Source organism: Denticeps clupeoides, chromosome 10 (genome assembly GCF_900700375.1).
Source record: "Denticeps clupeoides chromosome 10, fDenClu1.1, whole genome shotgun sequence".
In the NCBI taxonomy this organism is placed as follows: Eukaryota; Metazoa; Chordata; class Actinopteri; order Clupeiformes; family Denticipitidae; genus Denticeps; species Denticeps clupeoides.
Window position 1 is genome coordinate 338,918 of NC_041716.1, and position 26,907 is coordinate 365,824.

At 49.0% G+C, this 26,907-nt stretch overlaps 1 protein-coding gene and 1 non-coding gene across 3 annotated transcripts; both read right to left on the reverse strand.

Moving 5' to 3' along the window:
* Positions 1–467: 467 nt before the first annotated feature.
* LOC114797946 (formin-like protein 13) lies at positions 468–22,686 on the reverse strand. Of its 2 annotated transcripts, XM_028993266.1 has the most exons (17): positions 22,340–22,686; positions 21,874–21,978; positions 20,945–21,019; positions 20,392–20,565; positions 20,150–20,307; positions 19,800–19,982; positions 18,494–18,986; positions 18,236–18,401; positions 13,819–13,930; positions 12,400–12,490; positions 11,285–11,371; positions 9,015–9,167; positions 4,449–4,578; positions 4,300–4,332; positions 3,810–3,907; positions 3,462–3,545; positions 468–941 (listed from the first exon to the last, which is right to left on the reverse strand). In XM_028993266.1, exons 1-17 carry the CDS (start codon positions 22,370–22,372, stop codon positions 837–839), a joined length of 2,280 nt encoding a protein of 759 aa, XP_028849099.1. In that variant the 5' UTR covers positions 22,373–22,686; the 3' UTR covers positions 468–836. The 2 variants fall into 2 exon arrangements, with proteins under 2 accessions (XP_028849099.1, XP_028849100.1); XM_028993267.1 differs by lacking the exons at positions 468–941; positions 3,462–3,545; positions 3,810–3,907; positions 4,300–4,332; positions 4,449–4,578 and adding an exon at positions 7,707–8,908.
* On the reverse strand, positions 17,629–17,699 carry trnag-gcc (transfer RNA glycine (anticodon GCC)). Its single transcript has one exon. It is a non-coding gene; the product is annotated as a tRNA-Gly (tRNA).
* Positions 22,687–26,907: the final 4,221 nt, after the last annotated feature.

Below are 26,907 nucleotides of genomic sequence, written 5' to 3' on the forward strand. Positions count from 1 at the left end.
AAGGTGCAGCTGCTGCTGTGGAACAGGAACTGGGGAGCGGTCAGGGAGGTGGAGGAGGTGGAGGAGGTGCAGCTGCTGCTGTGGAACAGGAACTGGGGAGCGGTCAGGGAGGTGGAGGAGGTGGAGGAGGTGGAGGAGGTGCAGCTGCTGCTGTGGAACAGGAACTGGGGAGCGGTCAGGGAGGTGGAGGAGGTGAAGGAGGTGAAGCTGCTGCTATGGAACAGGAACTGGGGAGCGGTCAGGGAGGTGGAGGAGGTGGAGGAGGTGAAGCTGCTGCTGTGGAACAGGAACTGGGGAGCGGTCAGGGAGGTGGAGGAGGTGAAGGACGTGCAGCTGCTGCTATGGAACAGGAACTGGGGAGCGGTCAGGGAGGTGGAGAAGGTGCAGCTGCTGCTATGGAACAGGAACTGGGGAGCGGTCAGGGAGGAGGAGAAGGTGCAGCTGCTGCTGTGGAACAGGAACTGGGGAGCGGTCAGGGAGGTGGAGGAGGTGGAGGAGGTGCAGCTGCTGCTGTGGAACAGGAACTGGGGAGCGGTCAGGGAGGTGGAGGAGGTGCAGCTGCTGCTGTGGAACAGGAACTGGGGAGCGGTCAGGGAGGTGGAGGAGGTGTAGATCAGTTTTTATCTCCTGGTAAATGAACAGACCTCACATGGCTTGTGGTTACGAGCTTCTGGCTGACGGACAGTCTGGATGCGAGCAGGGAGCCACCAGGGAGAAGAATGGTGGAAGAAAATCCAGACCTCCTGCTGCATCCTTAACAATGGGGTCTGTCCAGTGACAAGAACCATGTCCACCTCTCTCTCTCTCTCTCTCTCTCACACACACCATGGTTCATCTCAGAATGACAGGTCAGCATGGATCTTTTTAAAGTCACTAGTAAACTGATGAACCCATCCAAACAGCTCCTCCGAGTCCTGATCTGCAGGTTCTCCGAACTTCACCTGGAGAGTGAGCACACACACAGACACACACACACACACACAAAGTAATTAAAATCAATATACTGATGTCACACTTGACCTTGCCCAAGACAGCAGTGATACTGAGGAGGTCGTGGTCCTCTGCCCAGGGTGTCTAATAAAGTGTCCATAGATGATTTATCATGGAAGCAGCAGGTCGAATCTGGACCTCGATATGTGAACATGTCTCGCTCTCAGAGGACATCAGTCTTGTTCTCCAGATCCTCGCTGGACATCACTGATAAACCTGGACTGGAGAACCTGAGAGCTGAGATTCGCCCTGAGAACAGTGTGTGTGTGTGTGTGTGTGTGTGTGTGTGTGTGTGTGTGTGTGTGTGTGTGTGTGTGTGTGAGTGTGTGAGTGTGTGAGTGTGTGTGTCAGCCTGTAGTTATCTGTGGTTTATTAAAAGTCACATGATCATCACATGAGCTGCCTCAGCAGCTGAAATGAAGTTGGTGTATAGACTCTATTTTACTTCCAACATTAGATGGTTTAACTGAAACTAGTGTGTGTGTGTGTGTGTGAATTTAATTTTATACAAAAAATGAATAATGATAACGCCGCTCCAACTCAGTTCTTAATCCTCTCAGTCAACACAAAATCTGCCATCTCACCGTGAACTCAGATATGAATATGAATGATATTTTCCACCACTGACTGACAGGTGGATGCGTGAAATTCCTCCTTTTTATTAATACCCCACCCGTGTCAATGGCTAATCAATGATTTTAGTCTTGTGGGTATCATCATGTGGGTATCATCATGATTCTGAGTTCTGATCTCAGATCAGTGAGGCTGCATGTAGTTTGGAAGCATCTGCAGTGTTTAATGGCGACAGTGATGCGTGAGATCAGGAGCAGGACAGCGGCGTCTCTTTTCATCACAGACAAACTGCTAACTGTTGCTAAGCAATAACTCGCTCAACAAACTCCTCTGTTTAAAGCCACAGAACAAGCAGCAGGAAGAGAGAGACAGGAAGAGAGAGAGACAGGAATAGAGAGAGAGACAGGAAGAGAGAGATAGGAAGAGAGAGAGACAGGGAATAGAGAGAGAGACAGGAAGAGAGAGACAGGAAGAGAGAGGCTGGAAGAGTGACAGGAAGAGAGAGACTGGATGAGAGAGACAGGAAGAGAGAGATAGGAAGAGAGAGAGACAGGAATAGAGAGAGAGACAGGAAGAGAGAGACAGGAAGAGAGAGGCAGGAAGAGAGAGACAGGAAGAGAGAGACAGGAAGAGAGAGAGACAGGAAGAGAGAGATAGGAAGAGAGAGCGACAGGAATAGAGAGAGAGACATGAAGAGAGAGGCTGGAAGAGAGAGGCTGGAAGAGAGAGACTGGATGAGAGAGACAGGAAGAGAGAGATAGGAAGAGAGAGAGACAGGAATAGAGAGAGAGACAGGAAGAGAGAGACTGGATGAGAGAGACAGGAAGAGAGAGATAGGAAGAGAGACAGGAATAGAGAGAGAGACAGGAAGAGAGAGACTGGATGAGAGAGACAGGAAGAGAGAGACTGGATGAGAGAGACAGGAAGAGAGATATAGGAATAGAGAGAGAGACAGGAAGAGAGAGACAGGAAGAGAGAGAGACAGGAATAGAGAGAGAGACAGGAAGAGAGAGGCTGGAAGAGAGACAGGAAGAGAGAGACTGGATGAGAGAGACAGGAAGAGAGAGAGAGACAGGAAGAGAGAGGCTGAAAGAGAGAGACAGGAAGAGAGAGAGAGACAGGAAGAGAGAGGCTGGAAGAGAGAGGCTGGAAGAGAGACAGGAAGAGAGAGAATGGATGAGAGAGACAGGAAGAGAGAGAGAGACAGGAAGAGAGAGGCTGAAAGAGAGAGACAGGAAGAGAGAGAGAGACTTGTAGAGAGAGAGACTGGAATACAGAGGTTGCTGATGAGTTTATCCATGCACACATACACACACACACACATACACATTCCCACTGAGGTACATATGTACAGTGAACCAGATAAGGCCACTTATTCACACACACACACACCTCCTCAGAAAGTTGCTTGCTGGTGATGGATTACCGCCGGCAAAATAGGATCGGACTAAAAAAAGAAAAGAGCTTCACGCAGCAGGCAGACATATTCCTGTTCAGTGCCGCCGAGCTCACTTCACTTTTTCACTTCTGGAAGTGAATTGGAACGAGAAGGAGAGCAAGACGTCACTTCCATCCACTCTGTTTATTACGCAGCATATTTCCAAAAAGCTCAATCTGTGGTCATGTAGAGAGCACCACCCACCTCCACCTGCACTCAGAGGTCACATGACCACACAGAGGTCACCTGACATCACTGAGACCAAAAAACGCATCTCCTAAACTCCACCCCAAAAGCCACACCCTTTACAGTTTAGAGTTTAGTAACCTTGAAAATCATCCAAATATACACCCACTGTCTCACACAGATAAAGATCCTCAGGCCAGACCTCCATCTGTCTCCTGAACCCGCCAGGTCTGGAGCAAACAGCAGATATTGAAATCATAACTCAGGGATTTACCAATATGTCAGAGTAGAGCTTCTTCATCTCCTCGCTCCTCTTCGCCAGCAGCTGCAGACTGGCGCTGTGCTTGTCCACGGCAGCCTGGCGGGACACAGGGGCCGACAAGAGTCGTAAAAGACCAGGACTGACCATGAATAACCGCGAATGCGGCTCCGCCTTTACACATTCTGCATTCACTGCTCCAGGTCAGGATGGACCAGACCTCTGTTCTCAAATTAACAATTCTGCACATAATGACTCGTTACCATGGCAACATCACACCAAATCACTGATACTGACGCAACCCCGAGCAACACGCTCCGGGCAACGGTCCCACCTGCTGAAGTTCAGAATGGTGCACGGTACCTTCAGGTCTTTGGAGAAGGTTGGGTGCTGGTTGATGGGATCCTTCTTCTTGAAGGTTTTCTTGTACTGGATCACCTTCTGCAGCTCGTTTTTAACAACTAAAAGACACACACACACACACACACACACACACACACACACACACAAGTAGAACTTCTTCCTGGGGTGAAGGTGAGAAACACACACTTTGCTCCAACATCTGGACTACAGTCTCTAAACTCCACATACAGGGACGTCCCCGTCCCATAAAGTGGTCAAAATGTCCACAGGTCATAAAAAGGATCTCACAACGTCTTCATCTAAAGTTCTAAAACTGTTCAGACAGACTGAATGTGATTCTGATACACACACCTGACGCTTTGTGAGATTTGCACACACACTTCTACTGTACAGCGTGTGTCGTGAAGAACAACAGCACGTTCTACACGGACAGAGGACAACAACACAGGGCCGAGAGCGGCGAGTCGATACGAGTAAACGTGATCCTCACCGTCAATTTCTGCTGTCAGGCCTTTAATGGAAGCTGACGGAAACACACACACACACACACACACACACACACACAATATCAAAGTAGAATCTGTCAATCCAGCACAAGAGCGAAGATTGTTGGTTTTGATGAAATTTTGATTAGCGTACCGCCCGGGACCGTGTCGAATTCCGCCAACTCGGAGGTGAAGGAGGCCAGACCCGCGTCCCGCAACATGATCTGCTCCACAAGGGCATGGAGCAAGGTGACGCCCCGCCCGGTCCCACGCAGCTGGCCGAGCTGCACAACACGGAGGTAAAATAAGGTGGGATAAGTAGAAATCATCTGTGAATGTAGTGTAGTCATAGTTTCCTGTTGTCGGTGTGTGTGTGTGTGTGTGTGTGTGTGTGTATGAGAGCCAGCAGAGTCAACATTATTTGTGTGTGTGAAATAGTAGTATTTTGTAGTCGTTGTGTATGTGCGTGTATGTGTGTGAATGTGTGAGAGTAGAAATGATCTGTGTATGTTGTGTAGTCATAGTTTCATGTTGTCGGTGTGTGTGTGTGTGTGTGTGTGTGTGTGTGTGTGTGTGAGAGCCAGCAGAGTCAACATTATTTGTGTGTGTGAAATAGTAGTATTTTGTAGTCGTTGTGTATGTGCGTGTATGTGTGTGAATGTGTGAGAGTAGAAATGATCTGTGTATGTTGTGTAGTCATAGTTTCATGTTGTCGGTGTGTGTGTGTGTGTGTGTGTGTGTTTGTGTGTGTATGAGTGTGAGACCCAGCAGATTTAAGGTTATTTGTGTGTGTGAAATAGTAGTATTTTGTAGTTTGTTGTGTGTGTGTGTGTGTGTGTGTGTGTGTGAAAGTAGAAATGATCTGTGTATGTAGTGTAGTCATAGTTCCCTGTTGTCAGTGTGTGTGTGTGTGTGTGTGTGTGTGTGTGTATGAGAGCCAGCAGAGTCAACATTATTTGTGTGTGTGAAATAGTAGTATTTTGTAGTCGTTGTGTGTGTGTGTGTGTGTGTGTGTGTGAAAGTAGAAATGATCTGTGAATGTAGTGTAGTCATAGTTTCCTGTTGTCGGTGTGTGTGTGTGTGTGTGTGTGTGTGTGAGAGCCAGCAGAGTCAACATTATTTGTGTGTGTGAAATAGTAGTATTTTGTAGTCGTTGTGTGTGTGTGTGTGTGTGTGTGTGTGTGTGTGTGTGTGAAAGTAGAAATGATCTGTGTATGTAGTGTAGTCATAGTTCCCTGTTGTCAGTGTGTGTGTGTGTGTGTGTGTGAAAGTAGAAATGATCTGTGAATGTAGTGTAGTCATAGTTTCCTGTTGTCGGTGTGTGTGTGTGTGTGTGTGTGTGAGAGCCAGCAGAGTCAACATTATTTGTGTGTGTGAAATAGTAGTATTTTGTAGTCGTTGTGTGTGTGTGTGTGTGTGTGTGTGTGTGTGTGTGTGTGTGTGTGTGTGTGTGTGTGTGTGTGTGTGAAAGTAGAAATGATCTGTGTATGTTGTGTAGTCATAGTTTCCTGTTGTCGGTGTGTGTGTGTGTGTGTGTGTGTGTGTGTGTGTGTGTATGAGAGCCAGCAGAGTCAACATTATTTGTGTGTGTGAAATAGTAGTATTTTGTAGTCGTTGTGTGTGTGTGTGTGTGTGTGTGTGTGAAAGTAGAAATGATCTGTGAATGTAGTGTAGTCATAGTTTCCTGTTGTCGGTGTGTGTGTGTGTGTGTGTGTGTGTGTGAGAGCCAGCAGAGTCAACATTATTTGTGTGTGTGAAATAGTAGTATTTTGTAGTCGTTGTGTGTGTGTGTGTGTGTGTGTGTGTGTGTGTGTGTGTGTGTGTGTGTGTGTGTGTGAAAGTAGAAATGATCTGTGTATGTAGTGTAGTCATAGTTCCCTGTTGTCAGTGTGTGTGTGTGTGTGTGAAAGTAGAAATGATCTGTGAATGTAGTGTAGTCATAGTTTCCTGTTGTCGGTGTGTGTGTGTGTGTGTGTGTGTGTGAGAGCCAGCAGAGTCAACATTATTTGTGTGTGTGAAATAGTAGTATTTTGTAGTCGTTGTGTGTGTGTGTGTGTGTGTGTGTGTGTGTGTGAAAGTAGAAATGATCTGTGTATGTTGTGTAGTCATAGTTTCCTGTTGTCGGTGTGTGTGTGTGTGTGTGTGTGTGTGTATGAGAGCCAGCAGAGTCAACATTATTTGTGTGTGTGAAATAGTAGTATTTTGTAGTCGTTGTGTGTGTGTGTGTGTGTGTGTGTGAAAGTAGAAATGATCTGTGAATGTAGTGTAGTCATAGTTTCCTGTTGTCGGTGTGTGTGTGTGTGTGTGTGTGTGTGTGAGAGCCAGCAGAGTCAACATTATTTGTGTGTGTGAAATAGTAGTATTTTGTAGTCGTTGTGTGTGTGTGTGTGTGTGTGTGTGTGTGAAAGTAGAAATGATCTGTGAATGTAGTGTAGTCATAGTTTCCTGTTGTCGGTGTGTGTGTGTGTGTGTGTGTGTGTGTGTGTGAGAGCCAGCAGAGTCAACATTATTTGTGTGTGTGAAATAGTAGTATTTTGTAGTCGTTGTGTGTGTGTGTGTGTGTGTGTGTGTGTGTGTGTGTGTGTGTGAAAGTAGAAATGATCTGTGTATGTTGTGTAGTCATAGTTTCCTGTTGTCGGTGTGTGTGTGTGTGTGTGTGTGTGTGTGTGTGTGTATGAGAGCCAGCAGAGTCAACATTATTTGTGTGTGTGAAATAGTAGTATTTTGTAGTCGTTGTGTGTGTGTGTGTGTGTGTGAAAGTAGAAATGATCTGTGAATGTAGTGTAGTCATAGTTTCCTGTTGTCGGTGTGTGTGTGTGTGTGTGTGTGTGTGAGAGCCAGCAGAGTCAACATTATTTGTGTGTGTGAAATAGTAGTATTTTGTAGTCGTTGTGTGTGTGTGTGTGTGTGTGTGTGTGTGTGAAAGTAGAAATGATCTGTGAATGTAGTGTAGTCATAGTTTCCTGTTGTCGGTGTGTGTGTGTGTGTGTGTGTGTGTGAGAGCCAGCAGAGTCAACATTATTTGTGTGTGTGAAATAGTAGTATTTTGTAGTCGTTGTGTGTGTGTGTGTGTGTGTGTGTGTGTGTGTGTGTGTGTGAAAGTAGAAATGATCTGTGTATGTTGTGTAGTCATAGTTTCCTGTTGTCGGTGTGTGTGTGTGTGTGTGTGTGTGTGTGTGTGTGTGTATGAGAGCCAGCAGAGTCAACATTATTTGTGTGTGTGAAATAGTAGTATTTTGTAGTCGTTGTGTGTGTGTGTGTGTGTGTGTGTGTGTGTGAAAGTAGAAATGATCTGTGAATGTAGTGTAGTCATAGTTTCCTGTTGTCGGTGTGTGTGTGTGTGTGTGTGTGTGTGAGAGCCAGCAGAGTCAACATTATTTGTGTGTGTGAAATAGTAGTATTTTGTAGTCGTTGTGTGTGTGTGTGTGTGTGTGTGTGTGAAAGTAGAAATGATCTGTGAATGTAGTGTAGTCATAGTTTCCTGTTGTCGGTGTGTGTGTGTGTGTGTGTGTGTGTGAGAGCCAGCAGAGTCAACATTATTTGTGTGTGTGAAATAGTAGTATTTTGTAGTCGTTGTGTGTGTGTGTGTGTGTGTGTGTGTGTGAAAGTAGAAATGATCTGTGAATGTAGTGTAGTCATAGTTTCCTGTTGTCGGTGTGTGTGTGTGTGTGTGTGTGTGTGAGAGCCAGCAGAGTCAACATTATTTGTGTGTGTGAAATAGTAGTATTTTGTAGTCGTTGTGTGTGTGTGTGTGTGTGTGAACACCCCAGCTCCTCTCAAGGCCGCCAGCGTGGTGAATACGAGCGTGTTGTTGGTGACGGAGATTCTCCTTGACATTTGTGATGCGGCGTGAGCGGCGGCGGTGGTGAGAAGGTGGGTGTGTGTGGTTGTGGTCGTTATTTGAAAGGCCTGGAGATCATCCATTAGCACGACAACGTGATCCGCTGCTGATCGGCGGGAATTGAACACCGCGGGGAAACGGGGGGCGGGGCGGGCGGGCGGGTCGCCGTGGCAGCGGAGCGGCCTTCACTGCTGACGCGCTTCGTAAAAACGCCGCGCGCCGCGTATTCCACGGTTCACTTCGTGGCCACCTTCCTCCACCACGCCGCTCCTGCTGGTGTGGGTGAGGTGACACCTGACAGGAGGTCCAGAACCAGGAGGTCGGGTGTGTGAGACCCGTCAATCATGCACACAGGCTCCTCCTACTGGGTGCGACGTTAGTAGAGATAACCGGCAACTAGCAGCCACTTCCTGTTTCTAACCGGTCGTTCCTGCCGGTCCTGAAGATATGAAACATCTCCTCTTCTTCTCTCTGTAGCTCCATTTCTATTCACTTCACGCCAGCAAGATGAAGATAAAGGAGAACATGACAACTCTGCGGTAATAAGGATGATGAAAACAGATGCCGTGTGTGTGTGCGTGTTTGTCACTGTCCCTCCGCTCATGACATTCCGTCTCACGTCTTCCTGCAGCTGCCGGGTGAGGACATTTCTCTCTTCCTCTCCTCTCCGGCTCGGTTTCACCTGTAGGAACTTTTTAGCTCTCAGTTTCTCCTCTTTGTCCAGTTTCATTGTTCCACCAAAGCCGAGATGCGGGCGGGGCTGAGGGCGGAGCCTATCACCAGAACAGCTGGATGTATTTGTACCAGTCTGAAGGTCTGTGTGTGTGTGTGTGTGTGTGTGTGTGTGTGTGTGTGGTGGGGGGGAACAGAAGCACTTACTTTAGGTAAGGATGACAGGCGGAACCCCTTGACCTTCTCCTTGCCAGCGTTCTCGTTCAGATAATTCCCCATGACCAGCAGGTACTCCAGAACGGACACGAAGCCCCGCGAGCCAATCAGCTGCTGGCACATCCGGATCTTCTGGCCAATCAGCTGCAGCGTGGGCACACACAAGCCACCTGGAGTCATGAGCCTGGATCCACCCGAACCGGAGGATGGAGAACATGAACCCCGGCAGCACCAGGGACGTAGGGAACACTGCGCAACAGTTTACGGTCCTGACTCGGAATTCTGCTCAATTCAATCCTCTGACTCATGCTGAGACTTTGAGATCGATAGAGAATCTGGAATTTTATGGAGAGCTTGCAGACCTGGTCTCCCGTCTCAGAGCCGAGTCGCGGCATTTCAACGCCGATCACGCGTCTTTTATTAATTACCTCCAATTAATTAGGCTAAATGGGATTCGTGGAATAAAATGATTCAGGCTCATTAATATTTGCATGGATTCTCGGGAGCTCTGGGGTCCTGAGAGGAGAGAAGCAGATCAAAAATTTGTGTGTGTGTGTGCAAGACAGAGGGGGCACACAACACAAAAACACACCTGAGTCTGTGTATTCAAAAGCAGACCTGTTGGGTCTCACACACACACACACATACACACACACACTCCCCTCCTGGGACGCCCCACCTGCTCTCTTCTCACATTGTACGTCTCTCTCTCTCTCTCTGTTTACCAGTTTGTGTGTCGGTGCGAATCCTCACACAGTCCCGCCCTGAGAGACAGAGACAGGCAGACAGGGAGACAAGTAGTACGAGTGAGAGAGAGAGAGAGATGAGGTGAGACAGGAACAGGGGAGAGGGAGAGAGAGAGAGAGAGAGAGAGAGAGAGAGATATGAGGTGAGACAGGGAGAGGGAGAGAGAGAGAGAGAGAGAGAGAGAGAGAGAGAGAGATGAGGTGAGACAGGAACAGGGGAGAGGGAGAGAGAGAGAGAGAGAGAGAGATGAGGTGAGGTGAGACAGGAGCAGGGGAGAGGGAGAGAGAGGGAGAGGGAGAGAGAGAGAGAGATGAGGTGAGACAGGAACAGGGGAGAGGGAGAGAGAGAGAGATGAGGTGAGACAGGAACAGGGGAGAGGGAGAGAGAGAGAGATGAGGTGAGACAGGAACAGGGGAGAGGGACAGACAGACAGAGACACAGGGACAGGGAGAGAGAGAGATAGAAGGATGTGTAGAAAAGCGACATCATTTTCCACCCCGTTGCCCTACATGTCACACGGCTGCCAAATCCACCTTAATATCCCCGGATTAAAGAGCTGCCATGTCAGACAATCGGGGGATTTAGGAAGCGGCCCGGAGCCCCACTTCCCATATGGTTGCGGGCGTCTCGCATCGCCTCCATCTTCCCCGGTGATGGGGATCCGACCGGAACGTCTTTCTTTCTGCTGATTCTTCACTCCGTTCGGTTTGAGTGGTTCGTCTCTCAGAGGGGCGCGGCAGAGAGAGAGAAGCACCAACATGGACCCAGACAGGGACGGAAATTCCCTTCATTTCCCAGGAACTGTTTGTATGATTCATGTAATTAATATGATTAATATGAGAGTAGCCAGAAGCTGAAAATACGAGAAGAGACGGTCATCTGGGGCCAAAAAAATAATTCAAATGAAAGTGAAAATTCTGGACGCCCCAACTTATTTATGTCTCTTGTTTATATTTTTATGTTTATAGAATAAAACTGAAGACGCAGGACTATGAAATATAACGCGTCAGGTTTTAATGTAATAAATAAGAACTAGGGAGCTGTCTTCTGTCCACTACCTAAAGTTGGACAAAAGGGACGGTGTCCAACAGTCCTGGAGGTTTATACTGAACTCATGTTAATGAGCAGCTCATCAAGCGGCTTCTGAGGATGATGATGATGATGGTGAACAAAGCCGCCGTGAAGGTAAAAAACCGATTCATCAAACATACTTCACTTCCTCCTCATACAACAAATACCAAATATGTTTCTTCAAAATGGCTCCCGAACCGCCACAGAGTCGGGACTTTTCACTGGTGGTGTACCTAACAGACACTCCTTCAGATGTACCTTCAGATCACCTTCTACATTCTGATCCTGTCCTCAGAAGGTCTGATTTCCTCTCAAGGTCCATTCCACCTGAGGACAGTCAGCTAAAACCTTTACATACAAGTTACATATCAGCTCACACACCATCGCTGACCCTGTTATGACCCTATTAGTGAGTGTGTGTGTGAGTGTGTGTGTGTCCTCACCGGCTCCAGGTCTTGGATGGTACTGGGCAGCTCCCGCAGTGTAAGCAGCAGGTCCAGGCGTGAACTCAGGTACGGGATGTTGCACAGCTGAGCAGAGGGAAACACACACACACACACACACACACATACACACACACAGCTTTACAGGGACAGCGGGACCTGCTTCAGGACACCTGCTTCATCCCAAAACACGACCAGTCATATAGAGTTAGTGTCACAACTAGAGATACGTACCTGGTGTATAAGAAATTAAGAAATTCGATTAATTACAAGTACGAAACGTTTTATATTACATTTCACTGCTTGCTCTCTCTCTCTCTCTCTCTCTCTCTCTCTCTCTCTCTCTCCCCTCAGAACAGAAATGTTTCCTACGTACCAACAATAAAGCTGATGATGGGAGGCACCAGTAACGGTACCGGAACCCACTGACGTTACAGACAGTCCGACTGGGGACAACGCCACACGATGTCCAGCAGCATCACGTTACGAAAAGTAACTTCATACGTTGCAGCGTTACACAAAATCATTTTACATTTAAACGCAGCGCAACCGCGTCGCTGTTGTTCCGCGTTCTGTCGTTCTGTTCAGGGTTCCGTTCGGAACCCAGTCGGAGCCACTTCTGCTGTGATGGAGGTAATAAAGTGATGGAGTTCTGCAGCGCACACACACACACACACAATATAAAGGACGCCCTGGAAGTGGTTTTATTCAGAAACACAGACTTTTATTACCTATTTATTAATTCAGCAGGGAGCATGAAGACAACCTCGGGCTCGCTCTCCTTCACACATCCTAAACGGAACCTCAGGAACCCGCAGAACATTCCAGAAATTCCTACCTGTGTCATTCCCACAGCTTATGCTCAAGGCTACACGAAAATAAAAGCGCAGTTTACATCACACACACACACACACACACGCGCGTGTGTAAGCAGGGCGCATATTGCACACTCTGGCCTTCAAGTTGTGTGGTGTGCAGTGCCACAAAATGTACTGAGCGCGTTTAGAATTAAACCTAATCACCAACATCACAACGGCCGTCAGAGGACGTTCATACACAACCTTCATCCTTCTGTATACAACATGTTAAATGGCCGATATTGTGGTCACACTCACCTCCAGCATGTACTGGTCCACGATGTGCAGCTCGGACACCGGGCCCTTGTAGGACTTGTACATCTCCACATCATCTGAGGTGGGAACGTACCTGCAGCCATGGACAGCAGCTTTCACGTCACATGACGTGGGATTTTCTCACAGAACGCATGGAGGCGTGAAATCTGTCACAACATCCTGCTTCATTAAACAGGTTAAAGAGGTGAACGTTTCGGACTTCTCCTGATTGACAGGCGTCAGGAGACACGCCTACAACCAGTCTGAACCGCCCCTCTGAAAGGCATTTTAGCGCTGCAGCTCCTGGACGAAACGTTGACTATTTGATGAATCCGGGGACGCGCCAGCGGCCAATCGGCATGAATATTGCAGCCCTGCTGGGCGGCCCGGGCCGGGGCGACGGCGCAGTAAAATATACATCGCGTTTTTCACCAAGATAGACTCCCTCTCGTCCTCCGGGCAGGTCACCTGACACGCCCTCCCGTCCCTTGGCCCGTTACAACCTCCTTACAATAAAGGACCAATCCTGGCCACATCCGGTACGTGACGTGAAACTGGGATCCTGAAACCAGCCGCTCCGTCTATCCACCCGTCTGAGACGTCCACTAAATTAAAATGAAGGGGGACGCAGGGGGACGGCAGGTGACAGGATCTTGTGCTCAGGTTTTTATTTGATACGGGGCAGTGGTGCCCTATCGGTTCAGGAAGCAGCCATGTAATCAGAAGGTTGCCGGTTTGAATCTTGATCCGCCAAGGTGCCACTGAACAAAGCACCGGCCCCACACACTGAAAGTGAAGTGATTGTCACATGTGATACACAGCAGCACAGCACACGGTGGACAGAGGTAAATTTGTCCTCTGCATTTATCCCATCACCCTGAGTGAGCAGTGGGCACCATGACAGGCACCCGGGGAGCAGTGTGTGGGGACGGTGCTTTGCTCAGTGGCACTTTGGCAGTTCGGGATTCGAACCGGCAACCTTCCGATCACGGGGCTGCTTCCTCAACTGCTAGGCCACCACTGCCCCTTGTAGTTACAAGGACAGTCCCCCCTGGAGACACTCGGGGTTAAGTGTTCTTAACTGCTCACTCTGGGTGATGGTTAAATGCAGAGGACACATTTCACTGTGTGCATCATGTGCTGTGCTGCTGTGTATCACAATGACAGTCACTTCACTTTCACTTGCTCCGGTTTTGCTGCATTTTTTGATGACTGCAAGATGTATCTGTTGCTATGGCAACACCGCCGCTCACACTACACCTGGGCGTGTCACGAAATGACAGGAGGGGGTTAAATGATTACACACCAAGATACTATTACACCTCTGCAACATACAAATACCCTGTTTCCACCTGGCCAGATATAAACCTGAAGATCTGAAGATGTTAGTGGAGACGTGTGAACTGGGGGTGACCTCCTCACCTCCTCAGGGAGGCGATGTGCTCGTCGGTCAGGCCTCCGTCCTCCTCGTTAATGACGGACAGCTTCTCCTTCAGCAGGCCGGGCTGCAGGGGAAAACTCCGCAGGAAAATGTCTGCGGAGAGGCGGGAAGAGACGCTCTTAATGACCTCCCCTCCGCCACGCTCGCCTCTGCTGCATCAGGAATGAACCGTGAGGATTTCGGCTCCACCTAATAACCCGGAGGTGCGCGGGGCGCCGTGACTTAATCAGCAAGGTGTGAATTATGGAGGGACAGAGAGGGAAAACCGGCGTCTCAACACTCCTGTAGAAAAGTCCCGAACGAGGCGGCCAGCTGCTGCAGAACGTGAGGAGGAGCTCTGTCCTACAGAATCTTACAGGCACCTGATGGCCGGTTTTTAGTCTTGAAGAAAAGCTCTGCTCCCTAAGGCTTCATCTGACGGATCATCTCGCCAAATCTCATCTGATTGACTACGAAGATTGACCAGAACTACCATTGTGTCCCTGAGCAAGACACTTAACTCTGAGTGTCTCCAGGGAGGGACTGTCCCTGTAACTACTGATTGTAAGGGTGGTAGTAGCCTAGTGGGGTAACACACTCGCCTGTGAACCAGAAGACCCAGGTTCAAACCCCACTTACTACCATCGTGTCCCTGAGTAAGACACTTAACCCTGAGTGTCTCCAGGGGGGACTGTCCCTGTAACTACTGACTGTAAATTGCTCTGGATTGTAAGTTGCTCTGGTACATGCTGTAAATGTATGTAATGACTGGTGGGAACAGGGAATCGAGACGTCATAACTACCCTCTTTATGTCAAAAACAGACCATGACCTGCCCTGACCTACAGTCTCCTGATCTGGACCAGACGAGGGACCTTCAGAGAACCTGAGTTCCTGCTACTGCTGATGTAACCGGAGGTTTTAATCTGTCTGAAAAGGTCCATGCACCGGGATTAACGGACTCCTGATTGGAATGTTCTTTTCTTCCCTTGAGAGATAAAAGCTCCGTCACATCTGGCCACCACCTGTAGAGCTCAGGGGGCTTCTGGACTCCAATCTGTAGGAAATCAGATTAGGATTATAGGTTCGCTGTTCCCACCACGCCACCGATCTCAGTGGAAACCAGAACTCGGAACAGCAAGTGGATCCCGGGGGAATCCACTGGGTCAGTGGTGGCCTAGCGGTTAAGGAAGCGGCCCCGTAATCAAAAGGTTCCCGGTTCGAATCCCGACCCGCCAAGGTGCCACTGAGGTGCCACTGAGCAAAGCACCGTCCCCACACACTGCTCCCCGGGCGCCTGTCATGGTGCCCACTGTTCACTCAATACAGAGGACACATTTCACTGTGTGCACCGTGTGCTGTGCTGCTGTGTATCACATCACTTCTCTTCAAAAAAACACAGACCACACCTTACTGCCCCCACCCGGCGAGGCGAAGCGCAGCCTGTGTCCCCCGTTATGCGCTCTGTGTGTGTGTCTCTCGTCTCGTTTTACTCGTGGCCAAGAGACCAGTTGCCCGGGGGCATCCTGAGGCAGCAGAGCACCGTCCAGCAGAGCAGAGGATTGTGGGTCGGCGGAGAAGCCGGCAGGATGAAGCTTTAAACACCAGCAGCAGCGGCTGAATGCAGATTAAACTTCCATCCCAGCGGCGACACCTGAGCGCGTCACGCGAGCCCGATCCTGGTATAAAAACCGGGGGATGTCGCCCTCTGCAGCAGGGTCACGTCAGAGCTCCATCGTCTCGCCCCCGTTTTCCATCGACCGCCATTCACACGACGCCTGCATCCGCAGCGCAGCAGGCCAGCGGCAGGCTGGGGTTTCTGGGGAAACGCTGCCACCTGCTGATGGCCGCTGCCACCGCGCCCACAGCCCCAACGCAGCTGCACCCCTTTAACTCATCTCCAGCAGATCACTAGACACTGCAGACACCCCCACCCTGCAGCTCCACACTGTATTGGGGCGGTGGTGGCCTAGCGGTTAAGGAAGTGGCCCCGTAATCAGAAGGTTGCCGGTTCGAATTTCGATCTGCCAAGGTGCCACTGAGGTGCCACTGAGCAAAGTCACCGTCCCCACACACTGCTCCCCGGTGTCTACTGCTCACTCAGGGTGATGGTTAAATGCAGAGGACAAATTTCACTGTGTGCACCGTGTGCTGTGCTGCAGTGTATCACGTGTGACAATCACTTCACTTTCACTTCACTTCACTGTACGTGTCTCTAATAAAGCGGCCGCCTGAAGTAGAAGTGCAGCAGGTGTCTGACAGGTTTTGTGCTAATATCTACTTTTTAGAAATATTTGTGCTTCACGTCATGATCAAGACGCTTGGCTGTTTCCGGTATTTTAGAAATAAGTTTATAGAAATAAACTTTTTTTTTACTTTCCGCCTGTGTTGCATCTTCATCTTCTCTCATATTTGCTCGTCCCCACACCCTTGCAGTAACCTCAGATGTCTTGTCTTTATAATGTTAGAAGACCAGACCAATAGCCGCTGCAGGGGCTGCAGAGATATTGTGAGGATATTTGGGGTACGTAACGTGTTTTCCAGTAGCGTCACCTCGTAACATATCCAACTGTGGTGAATTAGAAGCGCAGAACTCACATTTCAGGTTTGTTCTGGGCCTGAAATAAACCTGTCGAGAACATGGCAGGACCGCCTCTCCCGATGACGGGGCGGGGCCCGGCGGGGCCCGGCGGGGCCCGGCGGGGCCCGGCGGGGCCCGGCGGTTCCTGACTCATCGCCGCTTATCGCCCGCAGCGGCCGGCGTTATTAATGGCCCCGTCTGTGGTGTAGAAGTCCTGCTTTTAAAAAAATCAATAACCAATCCACATTTTCTACACCGCTGGCCAGCAGTCGCTTCTACTGCTGCTCCTCATGGCTCCTCCTGCACCATCTAACACAGATTATACGTCCAATTCCAGCCCGGCTTCAGAACGTTAAAATGTTCTCCAGGACGTTCTGAACCCGCGTCATCATTGCGCATTTCTTCATGATGAGGTAGAGTGTAGGGCGGCAGTGGACAAGTGGGTTAGACATTTTCCTCTGATCCAGAAGACCACAAAGTCCCAGGTTCAAATTCCACTTACTACCGTTGTGTCCCTGAGCAAGACACTTAACCCTGGTGTCTCCAGGTGGGTCTCCAGGTGGACTGTCCCTGTCACTACAGATTGTAATTCTGGATGAGGGGTGTAAAGCCCTAAATGGTCTCGCCCCGCAGTACCCAGTCACTACTGGTGCCCAAAGGTGCAGAAGGTCACAGCTGGGAGCAGATCCTTCTCCTATAGAGCTCCGCAGTTGTGGAACAGCTTGCCTGTCAGTGTCCGGGATTCAGACACAGTCTCAGTGTTTAAATCCAATCTCAAAACCTATCTGTTTTCTCTGGCTTTTTGCTAAAGTCCTAGACCCTCATTTCACTTGATTTTGACGCAGTGTCAATTATAAAGTCCAGTTTATCACAGAGTCCCCCTGTTAGACACAGGCAAAGTTAAATTCACCAGTTAGGCTGTCCTAGTTAGGGTACCGGGCCACAGTAGCACCAATATAATTTAAATTTAAAGTGAAGTGATTGTCACATGTGATACACAGCAGCACAGCACACGGTGCACACAGTGAAATTTGTCCTCTACATTTAACCCATCACCCTGAGTGAGCAGTGGGCACCATGACAGGCGCCCGGGGAGCAGTGTGTGGGGACGGTGCTTTGCTCAGTGGCACCTCAGTGGTACCTTGGCGGATCGGGATTCGAACCGGCAACCTTCTGATTACGGGGCCGCTTCCTTAACCGCTAGGCCACCACTGCCCCTAAAAGTGCAGAGCTGCATTGGCCGGGAATCGAACCCAGGCCTCCCGCGTGGCAGGCGAGAATTCTACCACTGAACCACCAATGCATATATACCACTACAATATACCATTATAACCACACATTTCAGTATCGGTCGTACAGTGCAACCGTCTGCCGCTGCTTCTGTTTGTTTTTCTCCGAGACACGGAATCAAGCGTCCAGACTACAACCCCAGTGAAGAGACAAGCAAATAAATCCTGGTTCCTGACAACTACTAAATGAGGACATCCCATGAAACAAACCAGAGGGTCACCACAGCCACCACCACCGTTACAACTACAGCTTCAGGGATCTTCAAATGGACCAGTAACATCATTATGGACACGTAATCTAGACCATGACACTGAATACATCCTGGACTCATCCAACCCTACAACTGTAGGACTTATTATTATATCATATCCAACCCTGCACTGACACCATTTGCAGGCTCACTCTACCCTGGAAGGGGGTCCCTCTCTGTATCACTCCTTCCCAACGTTTCTTCCCACCTTTTTTTCTCTCTCCTTTGTGGAGTTTTTGTAGAATTAAATGTTGTATTTTGTTGTTGTAAGATGGAAGGTGCAGCTCAGATGGACTTACTGAAGTTGTGGGCCACCTTCTGGTTCAGCATGATTTCCACCTGGTGGCTCGGCGCTGGAGCGTCGCCGGCGGACCCGGGATCCTTCACTCTGAACTGCTCAAACAGGCGAGACGTGTCGATCTCCACCTTCCCAGTGACCCCCAACGTCCAGAAGGACTTGTCAACCTGATGATGGAACAGTAGCATAGACCGTGTGAGATATTTAGTGCAAATGTCCCCCGAATATAAAACATGTCTCTGACAGGAGGGCAGGTCACCTTCTCCGGGGCAACTCTGTCCCAGTGGAAGGCTTTGGTTCGCTCTGCCTGAGGCCTGCTGGTGGCCGGTTTGGGCAGGGGGGGCGGAGCTGGCACAGGGGCTAAAGGGGGCGGAGAGAAAGCAGGAACAGGGGCAGTTGGGGACGGGGAGATGATGCTGTTGGTGGGAGACGAATGAGACAGGCGGCGGGGTTTCGGGAGCGGCGGGACAGAAGGGGCGGACAGCCGGCGGGCGGAGGGCAGGAGCCTCTCTTCATCCGATGAGCCGCGGGAGGAGCGCCGCTCCCCATTCTCGCGGGGCTCGTTCGGGGCCGGGAGGCGGGACCTGTAGGCCCGGGCGGTGACCTTGCGCGCCCTCAGGATCCTGGGCTCCTCGTACAGCGTCTCCGGCGCCGAGTCCCGACACAGCTGGTGGATGGCGCCCACCCAGGCGTCCCGCTCCTTCTGCACGGCTTCAGAGGAGGACAACTCGTCCGTCATGGGAACCCGGAGTCTGGAGACAGATCAACAAGAACCTTTCTGTTTGACAGGCAGACCTGTTGTCCAGAACACTTGGAAGACAGAAGCACTCGTCTCATTTCACGAAGGTCTGCTGCCCTTGAAGATGGCAGCAAAGACCAAGCCAGTCGTGTGCAGTAACTGCAGTAGGTCAAAGTTCATATAGAACGCATCGTGCGGAAATATAATGTTTACTTGTTAACTGTTTGGCAGCGGTCCGATAAAATAAAGTGAAGTGAAGTGATTGTCACTTGTGATACACAACAGCACAGCACGTGGTGACACGGTGAAATGTGTCCTCTGTATTTAACCGTCACCCTTGTTGAGCAGTCGGCACCATGACAGGCGTCCGGGGAGCAGCGTGTGGGGACGGTGCTTTGCTCAGTGGCACCTTGGCGGGTCGGGACTCGAACCGGCAACCTTCTGGGGAAACTTCCTTGACCGCTAGGCCACCGCTGCTCTATTATGATTTAATTGATAATCTATTATGTTTTATGGTGGTAGTAGCCTAGTGGGTAACACACTCGCCTATGAACCAGAAGACCCAGGTTCAAATCCCACTTACTACCATCGTGTCCCTGAGCAGGACACTTAACCCTGAGTGTCTCCAGGGGGGGACTGTCCCTGTCACTACTGACTGTAAGTCGCTCTGGATAAGGCCGTCTGGTAAATGCTGTAAATGTAAATGTTTTTAGGCCGTTCCTGGTTCGCTGCTGCTATGGTACGAGTGAGGAGGTATTTACGCTGCGCTGGCGATGCCGCCTCACCGCGCCGCCAACACGTATCCGCGTGCGAGTCTGAAACTCACTGGTATTCCCCGTGGTGCGTGACCAGCGTGAACGCGTCGAAGGTCCCGGACTTCTCCACAGTGGTTCTGCCATCGGAGAAGTGGACCATGACCGCCAGGGAGGGGCTGGTGTGGGCGTCGCCTGGCAACTGGTTGCCGAGGGGGAGGAGGGTCAGCTGACCCCTGAGCAGCTCGGCCTCGTACCTGACAGGAGATGGAGGCAAATTACAGAATCCGTGAAGCGATGTATTAACAGTAATGATGATAAATATGAACAAATAAACGAACATGAATTATGACTTCATCGCCCAGCGGCCATGTTCTTATTTTTATAAATATCATAAATATCTGAATGCCACTCGGCTACGGACTTTTTCCACTTGAAGGAAGCCATGCCCCCATTCTGCAGGAGCAGGTGGCCGTGCCGGAGGCTCCTGGGCTCCTGGTCCAGAGTCTCGTACATCTTCTCGGGGATGTCCGGCGGGCTGTAGATGTTGCTGTAGATCACAGAGTTCAGCAGCTGCAGGATCTGGCGGAGCGAGAAGAGAAGTACAAATCAGCCAAAACCAGATTCTACTGAATTCTGATGGTAGCGTTGAGAGCGAGAAGAGACCTTCTGCTTCTCCTGCTGAGATGTGGCCTCCAGCTCGTAGTCATCGTGACCCTGGAAGGAAATCGACAACTTGGTCCCCGCGCCGTCGTGACAGTTCTTCACGCTGGCGAACTGCAGCTGGCGCTTCATAATGCCCTTCTCAATGCTGCACAACACCTTCATGCCAAAGTCAAGCTGAAAGAAGCATTTCACAGGTGACAAATGTGTCTGGAAGCCTTTACATCTGCAGTAATGAGCAGAGAGCAGTGGTTCTCCATCCTGGTCCTGGAGGAACCTCAACCTGACCTTCCTGAGGCTCAGGTGTGGCAGGATTCAAACAGTCTGGGAGGGGATATAAAAAGGAGGTTCTCCAGGACCAGGACCAGGTGGTGGTGAATAGCATATTGCTGCAGATGAAGGGGCGTGGTTTAGAGTTGATGAGTCCAATGTTCTCCACCCCCAAACACAGAAATGCTGTTTCTTCCGTGGAAATTACGGTAGGAGCAGGGCGTGGTGTTCTTTTTAAGATGGTGTTGTTCCCATGCAACTGTGGAGGCAGACGGCAGCGCCTCACCTGAAGGACACGTTTCTGCCACCTGTAGCGGTTGAACTTGTGGACGCTGAAGTTGTGCTGAGACGCGTCTTTCACCTGGAAGAGAAGGAGCAGAATGGATCAAGTGGACCAGGCAGGATTCCAGTCCGGAATGTTGACCTTGACGGGCGAGTCTCCATTAATACGTTTTCAATCACTGGTTCCATCTACACTGTGCTGCTGTTTATCAAACTGACAATCACGTCACTTTATACATGACGCAGCCGCTACAACCTGAACACTCCGGAAAAACCAGCTGGTGGACTTCCTCGTTCTCCCAGCCAGACAAGCAGCTCCCACTGCTGATGTGTGTTGGGTGCCGGGTGTCAAGTGACGGGCGTCGGCCGGCAGGTGTCGGGTGACGGGTGTCGGGTGACGGGTGATGGGCGAGGGGTGCCTGGTGATGGGTGTCGGGCGACGGGTGTTGGATGACGAGTGTCGGGTGCTGTGTTGGGTGATGGGTGAAGGGTGTCGGGTGTCGGGTGATGGGCGTCGGCTGGCAGGTGTCGGGTGATGGCCGCCGGGTGCCTGGTGACAGGTGTCGGGTGCTGTGTCGGATGTCGGGCACTGGGTGTCGGGCGACGGGTGTCAGGTGTCGGGTGTTGAGCGCCGGGTGCCGGGTTATGGGTGTCAGGTGTCGGGCACTGGGTGTCGGGTGACAGGCGCGGGGTGCCGGGTGATGGGGTACTGGGTTTCGGGTGACGGGTGTCGAGTGAAGGGTGTCGGGCAACGGGTGTCGGGTGTCGGGTGCTGTGTTGGGTGAAGGGTGTCGGATGACGGGTGTCGGATGACGGGTGTCGGGTGCTGTGTTGGGTGATGAGTGTCGGGTGACGGGCGCCGGGTGTCGGGTGACAGGTGTCGGGTGCCGTGTTGGGTGTCGGGCACTGGGCACCGGGCGCCGGGCGTCCCACCTCCTGCAGGTACAGCTCCAGCATGCCCTGCCTGTAAACGTCTTCAATGCTCAACTCGCCGTGCTTCACCTTGTTCATCAGGTAGAGCTGCATCTCGTTACTGAGCTGAAACACACGACACACATAAAATGTCACCCGTGCAACAACATTTTTACGTACGTGTGTGTGTGTGTGTGTGTTCACTGTGTGAAAGTATGAAACCTGAAAATAAGAGGAAGCGATTGTTCACTGACAACAGAAAGCCCACAGGAGATTTATGAGAGTTGCAGGTTCCTCTTTCGAACAACCTGTTCTTACTGGAACCTGAACACCGCGGTCCACCATAAATTTACTCACATTATTAGTCTCATAATCACTGCTCTCTATGCTGGAATATGGAGCAACAAGCGCCACGTGTCCTGTTCCCATCCTGCCTTTAGCTGTACATCTGAAGACTTTTTTATCTCATGGTTCGAGTGCTGCTCACCTGTGGGATGACCACAGCTCCACCGATGTCCATCTTTCCACAGTCCTGTCACTCTGAGAAATAAAGCCTCAGCTGCTTTTCACTGCTCTGCTTCTCTGCGCCGAGGTCACTGCTCACTGTGATTCATTTCACATGAACTTCCTCATCCTGCTCCGTTCCTCACAAGTAGGAGGAAAACATTCACACACCTCCAGCACCTCCCACACCGAAACTCTTATTGCCTTTCACTTCTCCTGACCCCGTCACTGTGGAATGGAGCTGCGATTTTACTCTTTTTATAGGTCGGTGGCGCCGCTTCTTCTCGCTGTCTCAACCTTTTATTACCTGGATGCGCGATGCGCTGCGTTCCAGCCGGCAGGTGTCCGAAGCTGCAGTTCCCACACTGACCAGCAGGTGTCAGAAGCTGCAGTTCCCACACTGACCAGCAGGTGTCAGAAGCTGCAGTTCCCACACTGACCAGCAGGTGTCAGAAGCTGCAGTTCCCACACTGACCAGCAGGTGTCAGAAGCTGCAGTTCCCACACTGACCAGCAGGTGTCCGAAGCTGCAGTTCCCACACTGACCAGCAGGTGTCAGAAGCTGCAGTTCCCACACTGACCAGCAGGTGTCAGAAGCTGCAGTTCCCACACTGACCAGCAGGTGTCAGAAGCTGCAGTTCCCACACTGACCAGCAGGTGTCAGAAGCTGCAGTTCCCACACTGACCAGCAGGTGTCAGAAGCTGCAGTTCCCACACTGACCTGCAAGTGTCAGAAGCTGCAGTTCCCACACTGACCAGCAAGTGTCAGAAGCTGCAGTTCCCACACTGACCAGCAAGTGTCAGAAGTTGCAGTTCCCACGCTAACCAGCAGGTGTCATAAGCTGCAGTTCCCTGACTGACTAGCAGGTGTTTGAAGCTGCAGTTCCCACGCTGACCAGCAGATGGACCCTGCAGTTCCCTGACTGACCAGCAATTGTAAAAACCTGCAGTTCCCACACTGACCAGCAGGTGTCATAAGCTGCAGTTCCCACACTAACCAGCAGGTGTCAGAACCTGCAGTTCCCACACTGACCAGCAGGTGTTTAAACATCTACACAGTTAGTAGAAAGTTCCTGATTAGAAAAACATTTATTAAATTGCACTAATATTATACATTATATTGTACTGTATTTTTATTTCCAAATAGTATCATTTTAAATATACAAAATAAAGTCATACATAAAGATTGAACACTTTAACATAAATGTTCCATTCAACATTGAGAGGGTCAAAATGTTGTTTAATAGTAGTAATTGTCCTCCAGAAGGTCCAACATATTACAATCAGGTCAAATAATAGTAGGTCACACAATATCTGTACGGTATTCTGACGCATTGGTCTGGGTTCATGTTAGTGATTATTTAACATCTTAATAATGTGAAGACAGTCTCGCGGCCTCATGATTTCACCTATTCTTGGAGAAGACTCGGTTTGCAGCGGAGGTCAGCTGTTCTCCACAAGGAACAGCTCCTGCATGACTGAAAATCCACATGAAGAACTTCTTGAGTTCCAGTGTGTCACGTCTCAGTACGAGTGAGATTTTAAATACAAGAACGTCTGTTGACTGTATTACAGAATGATTTATTTATTAGTGAAGGACTAATCAGGATGATGATGATGATGATGATATCTTCTTCACCATTTTCCAAATTTCCAATTTTCATCTGATAACATAACTCTCATGATTGAGAGAATGTCAGAAACTGAAACATTGAAAGATTCATTTAAATATAAAAATCTCACATTCATTTGGCCAAATTTCTGCGCATGTTTTTGTGTGAAATTCTGGAAGGTTCCAGGGTGTCCATGGTGGTGGATGGTTGCTGTTTACCGCACGTCCTCCGGGTTTCCCCAGGCGGGAATCAGGACCCGAGGACATGAGACCGACCCCAACCAACAGCGCCGGAGGTCCGGCCTCTGAATCCAGACAAGGTAACATGACCGATTTAACATGGCGCAGCGGACGCATCACGTCCACAACCACGTTTAATTACTCAGAAGGGACGAGAAAGCGCCTTTATTGGTTTATTATGCTTTAGATTTGATGAGAACATGATGGACATCAGATATGCCGGGGCCGCGGTGGCCTAGTGGTGGAGGAAGCAGATACGTAATCGGAAGGTCGCCACAGCTCGTATTGATGTGCCATCCTGCACTACCTGCGGGTTCTAGACTCCGTCTCATGCTACCACTGGAGTTAAATCACCGTCAGCCCGTCTCATCTTCAACCAGCCGAAACACACCCACGTCCCGCCTCTTCTCACCGGCTCCCGGTAGCTGTTTAAATCCTTGATGCTGCCTACAGGGCTGTAAATGGAAGTTCTCCCTCTTACACCAACGCACTACTAGCCAGATACACTCCTGCACGCCCTCTCAGATCTCCTTCGTTGTCCCTGGCTGGTGGAACAACTTGCCCTCCTCCATTCGACTCGCCGAGACTACTACCACCTTTAAGAAGCAGCTGAAAACCCACTTGTTCAAAATAATACAAAAAAAATACAAATATATATATATATAATTTTTTCTTCGTCTAGCACTTAACAATCTCCGAGCATGCTCTTTGCTGACAAGTTAGGCCTTATCAGGGCTCTTAGTTTGGTAAACTAAAGCTAAAAATAAAGCTTTTTATTTCAACTCAATGCTTTAAATTAAGTAAATAATTTACAGAAAGGACTCGTAAATGAAATTAGCATTAAATCATTGCTCTTTTAGTAGAGCAATAAATTACTAAGCAATCTTTATTGTGATCCAGTGATCCTCCATGTTCAGCGCTGCTAAAAATGTGATCGGAACCATGTACGTTTTTTTTAATTACCATTTTAATTAGTAATACATTTATGAATAAAACAATATCAATATAATAATAATGCCTCTGACAGGATCACATCTTTAGGACGATACAGCGACTCTCTCATGTGCAAAATAACCACCAAATTTCAGAGATGTCACATCTTATAAACATGTCTAATTAAGCCCAAAATCGTTTTATTGTACATTTGCTGCACTTGTCTGTGAAGATTCTCAGGCATCCAGGTGAATTTGTCTGAAAGTTGAATCGTTCTTACTTTAAGGTGGAGACGTTTCATTCTGCATCCACAGAACTTTGTCAATCTGAGGGAAGTTGGCTTGTGCCCACAAATTTATCCTCCAGGTTGGTTTCACCTCAATCCCGCCTTGAATAGGCTAGTTAAGTGGAACAAAGGCAGGAAACCGACCAGCTGCTACACAGGAGGATGGTCCAGCACAGAAGGAGCAACACCTCAGGGCCAGAATCAGCTGTGTACCTTCACCTCAAGGACAAAAGACACTCCTTTTTGGACGAGAACTTTAAAGTAAGAACTTCCAGACATTTGCTGCACTTTCGCAAGGTGTGTTCCTGTGTAGCATTTCACATTCAGAATTAAAATGTTAAGCATGAAATGGAGTCGTTTCCTTAGAGCTGTTATTTCTGAAAACCTACTTTCACATTGTGATGGAATTCATCGGAACTCACTAATAAAATGACCCTCCAGCCATAAGACGATAAGACGCTGGTTCAGCGTTCTGTCAGGTGTTCCACCCAGACATCACACCACAAACATCAGAGTGCAATTAGAACACATTTATATCAACTGGGAATAAGATTAAACATTTTTACATTTTTATTTCCATGAGTCCCTTGTTAGAGAACTGCTGAGCTTAAAAAAAAAAAAAAAAAGCAACAATACGTTATTAAGACACGCGAAGCACATACATATTTAAAGTCTGTTCTTTACAGTTACACATTACACAGCTTCTTATAAGTTATAAAAATACATAAACTTGAAATAAGCGCTAAAATGTAACCAAATCTAGTTATTTTACTGAAATGGTTAAAAAAAAAAAAAAGTGCATGAGTCAAGTTGACCAACAGCTTCAAGTCTCACAAAGATTAGCAAATGTTCAGGAACCAAATAAAGAAAATGGCACCAATTAATCATACCATGATGATATGGAAGCAAAATATTGGGACACCAACAGCAGGTGGCGCTTTTTCTTCCCCGAAGAATAATTTAAGGTCCCCTATCATAAGTAACATCACGATGTGAAATTAACATTAATTCGAGTTCTCTGAAGAACGCCAACACGACATCTGGTTTGTGCCAAACGTTGTGGTTGGTGAATGGTAGGGGTGTTAGAAAATTTTACATGGTGATATTGTATTGATACAGGGACATCAAATATCGGTATTTTTGTATACAGATTTACCGTACTTACTGTACAGGGTGGGCCATTTATATGGATACACCTTAATAAAATGGGAATGGTTGGTGACATTGAACACATTTTATAAGTGGTCAAAAACTTGTAAATAACTCATGAAAGAATAAAGTTCCGTTAAAACCAAGCACACTATTGTTTTTCTTGTGAAATTACCAATAAATTTGATGAGTCACATGACCCTCTTCCTATTGAAAAAACTAAAGTTGGATCCAAGATGGCCGACTTCAAAATGGCCACTATGGCCACAACCCATCTTGAAAAGTTTGCCCCCTCACATATACTAATGTGCCACAAACAGGACGTTAATGTC